Here is a 5,341-nt window from a genome sequence, read left to right as displayed (position 1 = left end):
TTAACTTTACAAACTCATAAACTATTCACTATTAGTAATATTAATTTTTCAGCTCATGAAAAGTATTATTGACGCATAAGCATAAGCAGAGCTGCGTGAGAAGATGAGAAGTCAATGGGAAGCAAGAGCGGCAACGGAATTGTGCACATTGCATTGCATTCCAATAATCCGACAAGAGAAAGAATTGTCTCACTAAATGTACCAAGTCACGTTGTAATTGTTTGATAAGACAATGTTGGGGCGACTGGGGAGTGTGGGGCGGGTGTGTCCTCTTGTCAACCACCAACGACTACTTAATAATCTTCTTGGTCGTACTTATACGTCCGCTGTTCTTGGTAGGAGAACTGACCCTGGTGGGGGGGCCAAGCTTAAAGCGTCGTTGTCATCCTACGCGTGTCAGCATCGTCTGTTTTCCTCAGGATCACGACCTCTCCCAGATCACGAATCACGAGAGGAGCTAACCCAGTCTTCTCCACCCCCACCACCAGAGATGAGTAAAGACCCTGCCGTGGAAGCCCTTAGAAGCTCCTCCTCTGCAGACGAAACCGATGCAACAGAATTCACCCTCATGCTGACTGACGAGGAAATGGACCAGTTGACCGGAGGGGACGAAGAGCTGGTGAAGAAGGTCAAATATATACAGTTGGAGCATGAAGTCTACAGGTGATGAAATGAAATCTGAGAAATAAATAAACCCATGCTCATATTGTGAATTGAGGAGTAATAACATGAATGAATTTTCCAATTGTAGACAAGAAGGAATAAACGTTCCGTCCAAAGTGGGACCCAAACAGTGGAAGGAACTTCTTGCGTTGCCATCTCCAGGATCGCGCAGACGACATTACAACTTTCTCTTTATAAATGAAATGAAGTCCCAAAACGAGAGAATCAAGAAACAACAAAGAAGGGAAGAGAGGATGAAAGTATTGGAAGAATCTGGACAAATGTGGGGTGAAAGGGGGGATGATCCAAACGGTGTGATATATGGACTGGGAAGAAACTCGCTCTTTCTTCGACTTTATGACACAACAGTTAACAGATTTCATCACAACAAAGTCGCCCAAGCCATGAGATTTGGACGTCCGCTAGTGTTGGATTGCAGTTATGACGAGTTTATGACGCCAAGGGAGTCGAAGAATTGTGCCAAACAGATTGAGCTTATGTTGAGTCAGAATCGATCTCACAACGAGCCGTTTGACCTCCACCTCTGCAACGCTTCTAGAGACTCGAGACTCATGCAGTATTTGATCAAAATCAATCCAGCCCTGTACGACGACACACATCCGATACACGTAACAGACAAAAGTTACTTGGATGTCTTTCCACACAAGGAGTTGGTCTACTTGACACCAAATGCTAGGGAAGAGTTGGAAGAGTTTAGCGAAGATGAAATTTACATTATTGGTGCAATGGTGGATAGATCTGACCCGCGACCTTTGTCAATGGCGAAGGCCAAGAGAGAAAATTTACGAATGAAAAAGTTGCCTTTGGATAAACATCTTGTTTGGGGCTTGGGTGGAAAATCACTCACCATCAATCAAATGGTGGCCATAATGTTGGACATTAGGGCAACTGGTGGCGATTGGAAGGTGGCTTTGGATCATGTTCCAAAGAGAAAGCTGAACCGTGATTTTCATCCATATCCAAATCAGATTAACGATGGGAACAAGTACCCTGAAAATATTCACGAGTTCAGCAGGCCGCAGCACCCTTCTCGTCATGAGCACAGGTCGCCGGTGTTAGAAGATTTTGAGTTCAACAACCGTCGAAAAGGATTTCGAGGGTATGACACATCCAGCAGTGGATCTAATCATAGACCACATAAATACCAAGTTAGATTAAATGAAGGGAATAACAACTATCAAAACAGTAACAATAAAAATAAGAGTAAAATAAGTGCTCGTAGTTTGTTTGATGATTAGGCTAATTTAGTTAATCGAAATACACAACATATTCTAGTTTATGCATAAGTAGCTCATATTTCTAGCTATACGATAATTTGTTCTGGTCAGCCAAGTACATTATATGCAGTCGGCATTTTATGCATGACGTTTAAATGTATATGAATTATTTTCTACACTTTTAGATGTTCAACTTAATAAATGCCAATACTCGGCCAATTAAAATTGATTCGAAGTTATAAAAACCAAGTATAATAATCTAATTTTGCACATGCCAGGGATCGGAAATAACTTCATTTTCACTTCTCACATTTCATTTTTCATCGGTAGCATACTTACATAAAAGGATATGCGAACTGGAGCATAAACAGTGATAGATTCCTGCATACAGAGTCGCTAATAGTCAGTTGTATAAAGAATACCAATCTTTGCATGATTATTAGTAGAGTTTAAGCCAGAGCTACGTACATGCATACTTATCTAAAAAGGAAACTGGATCACGTTTTAAACCGTACCAACGCCACACTAATGAAACTCTCTCTAATTGTTCTTATGCGTAGGAAATTGGCGTGACCCACAAAACCGTAAACGAAACATGTGCATCCCGAACTTCATTTTGCTAAATATTTGCGCAACCAATATTCGAGTGTATGTCTAAAATGGCTCAACAAGTGTACATACATTACACATATGTGCATACATAGGTTCATATCCCAAAAAAACATTTTGCCTATGAGCGCTCGGAGATATTTAAGGTCAAAGCTGACCATAAAAGTGTAGTTATTTTTATTTCAAGGCATTCCGCTTTTTTTAAAAATATTTTTGCAGATAAGAATAAGTGAACTTCTAATGACCACACCCCCTGGAGGTAGCTAGTCCTCCAGAGGGGGTAGAGTCTTGAAACTTTGATTCAGGTACGCTTCATTCTGATTCTGATCCATTTTAACCAAGTTCTATCAGTGGCCACATCTTTGAAAGTGGTGCCTTATATCCCACCTTAACATATTTAGGACATCAGAATTATATTTGGCAACTTCAGCTTCGAAAGTGCTGGACGGCATACACATAAATATATGCATGTAGAAATGCATTTTCGTAAATATATGTCCAGGGTGGTTTTATTTGCATTTTTACCACAGGTCGTGTTGATGAATACAAATTCCGGATATGGAAAACTGGGAATGTGAGATAACAAATCGCCTTGTAAAGCATTATTCGTGCACCCTCCTGCATCTCATTTTCCTTCCACGTTCTTGTTACACACTAACAAGGTCGGATTTGGAGCTTATTTATTACTTCAGTAGCGAAGCAACTTTATATGTAAAAGTACTGTCTGTCTGTCCACACCTTTGTACTTACCTCAGTACCACACCCTCAGGGCTTAGGTCATAATAATCTTCATCAAACGGGCTTTAGCAAGGTCGCCATACAATACGTTGTCCTTTTTGAAGAGGTCAAACAATCAAGGGGCATCAATTTAAACGGATGTTGACCCGGTGAAAAAATAGTTACGCTACTTCAATACATTCGTCTAAATGTTTTGTCGCTGTTTTCAATCCAGAGATTCTAATGTCATCCGACAATACGTAAGTAATGGCTCCCCTTCACCCTTATGCTCAATCTCAAACTTTATGCCCAATCCTAGCAAACTCAATAAACTCGCGAGTGTTGGTTGTGGTGCTGTTCCCCAACAAATCAATAATCACGGGAAGATCTGATAAAATCATGCATTTGAGTTGCACTTCCATAGAAGACCCTCAAATCCGTCTGTCATTCAGCAATTGCAGCAATAATAGAAGAGAATAAGAGATTAATTTGGTTACATGTTGAATGCTTCCAGCATAGAGCAGTTGATCAATTTAGAGGTTTCATAGGACGAAATGGCGTACAATGATAATATCAAAGTTCGCTTGTAAAATTGTCTCTTTTCAATCACTTGATCAAGTCTCATTCTGCAGCTGATGAATTTGTATCCGGTTTCTCAATAAAGATTATAGGAATAATATTATTATTATTAGGTGGTGCATGTATTCAAAAATTCTCTTTTAAGAGAACAAAGTTTGAATATCAGTAATCATGTCTTATGATACCAGTACGAGTAGCGTATGTGTTAGTATTTGTGTCATCAACTTGCTTGTTTTTCCTGGACTTGGGACATCAAAGATTTTAATATTTTATTTGTAACTTGGCCATTTTGCGTAATTGTTATACAGCCCTTAGATTTATCAACCAATCGTGTTGTGTGTGTGTGTACTTTAATAATAATGAATTGCTTTACTTTGCATGCGTGCGTATGCCAAGGCGGAGATAAGTTTAAGCGAGATTATTTCCTGTGCAATATTTGCCCAAATGACTTGACAAACGTCGTGCCTTTTGCGACATCCAACATCAATCAATGCAATGATGAGGAGTGAATGAAGTATGTATGAAGATATGAAGACGAGACTCGTTTATACGTTATTTCATTCCCTGTTGACTCACTACAATGCAAGCTTCGTATTAATAATAAGTACAGATGTAGAATAGAATATAGGTACTAAACCAGATCTTGTTCACATCTAATTGTCCACTTCGACTGGAATTCTGATATAAACATTGATTGAAGCAAAAATGCTTGTAAAATCGTGCAACGGCCGATTAGCGCTACTTCCTTGAGCTTGAGGCCTGATAATAGAATAAATAAGGTGATAAAATGCTGGAATTGTTTCTCAAGAGGATACAATCTCCTCTGTGTTACCTAATCCATGCCATTATTTACCCCCTTACGAAAATACTTGAGGAAATGCGAGAGAGCATATGCATATTTTGTGAGTGCAGATGCTACGCATAATACGATTGTTCAGCGGCAAGAAATAATCCAATTTCAACTACCAAAATTAACTGAACAGCTCACGTCTTGAACAGATGTGATGATGAAATTACATAATTCTGTGTAGTTCGATCCTAGAGAGCTGGTTGGTCATATAGTTGCAGAAATGCCATAATCACAATGCCACGCGCAGTCTTTAGTAGCAACGCACCAGAATAAACAAAGAAGAAATGAAAACATATAATGTCTGCTCGTGCTCCCAAAGTCACTCACAAAGCCATTAAGGTATTGCCATAAAGAAAAGCTGGGATTTTATCCCACGATCCGCTCGCCGAACTAACGAAGGAAGCGAATTCTTCAAGTGTGATAATCAAATCCAGCTCAAAACATCGTCTGTCGGAGAAGCTTTCACTAGGAAAAGAGGACCAGGCGAAGAGAAGAAAGCGTCCCGTGGTTGGCAAATGCATGGCGATTGGCAAAGGAGCAAGCTTGCGAACATGGATCTCTGGGAGGAGGGAATCTGAGACAATTTTATGACCAACAGTTAGCAGAACATTTAGTTAAGTGGAGGAGAGCTTACCAGGACACGCACTTACGGAATAGTGTACGAACAGATTTGGAAGTCTGCACA

General features: G+C 39.8%; 1 protein-coding gene across 1 annotated transcript; it reads left to right on the top strand.

Moving 5' to 3' along the window:
• The first annotated feature begins 149 nt into the window (after nucleotides 1–149).
• LOC110853832 (mitochondrial ribonuclease P protein 1 homolog) lies at nucleotides 150–2,130 on the top strand. The gene is made up of 2 exons (XM_022102177.2): nucleotides 150–663; nucleotides 752–2,130. The coding sequence occupies exons 1-2, from the start codon at nucleotides 233–235 to the stop codon at nucleotides 1,920–1,922; spliced, it is 1,602 nt and encodes a 533-aa protein (XP_021957869.1). The 5' UTR covers nucleotides 150–232; the 3' UTR covers nucleotides 1,923–2,130.
• The last annotated feature ends 3,211 nt before the right edge of the window (nucleotides 2,131–5,341 follow it).

Source organism: Folsomia candida, unplaced genomic scaffold (genome assembly GCF_002217175.1).
Source record: "Folsomia candida strain VU population unplaced genomic scaffold, ASM221717v1 Fcan01_Sc001, whole genome shotgun sequence".
NCBI classification, from domain to species: domain Eukaryota; kingdom Metazoa; phylum Arthropoda; class Collembola; order Entomobryomorpha; family Isotomidae; genus Folsomia; species Folsomia candida.
This window is presented reverse-complemented; position numbering and strand designations above follow the sequence as displayed.

Excerpts from the sequence above, each read along its gene's own strand:
- LOC110853832 (XM_022102177.2), top strand. The coding sequence starts at position 233 with ATGTTGGGGCGACTGGGGAGTGTGGGGCGGGTGTGTCCTCTTGTCAAC. Across the intron at positions 664-751 it reads TTGGAGCATGAAGTCTACAG|ACAAGAAGGAATAAACGTTC; the intron begins GTGATGAAATGA and ends TTCCAATTGTAG.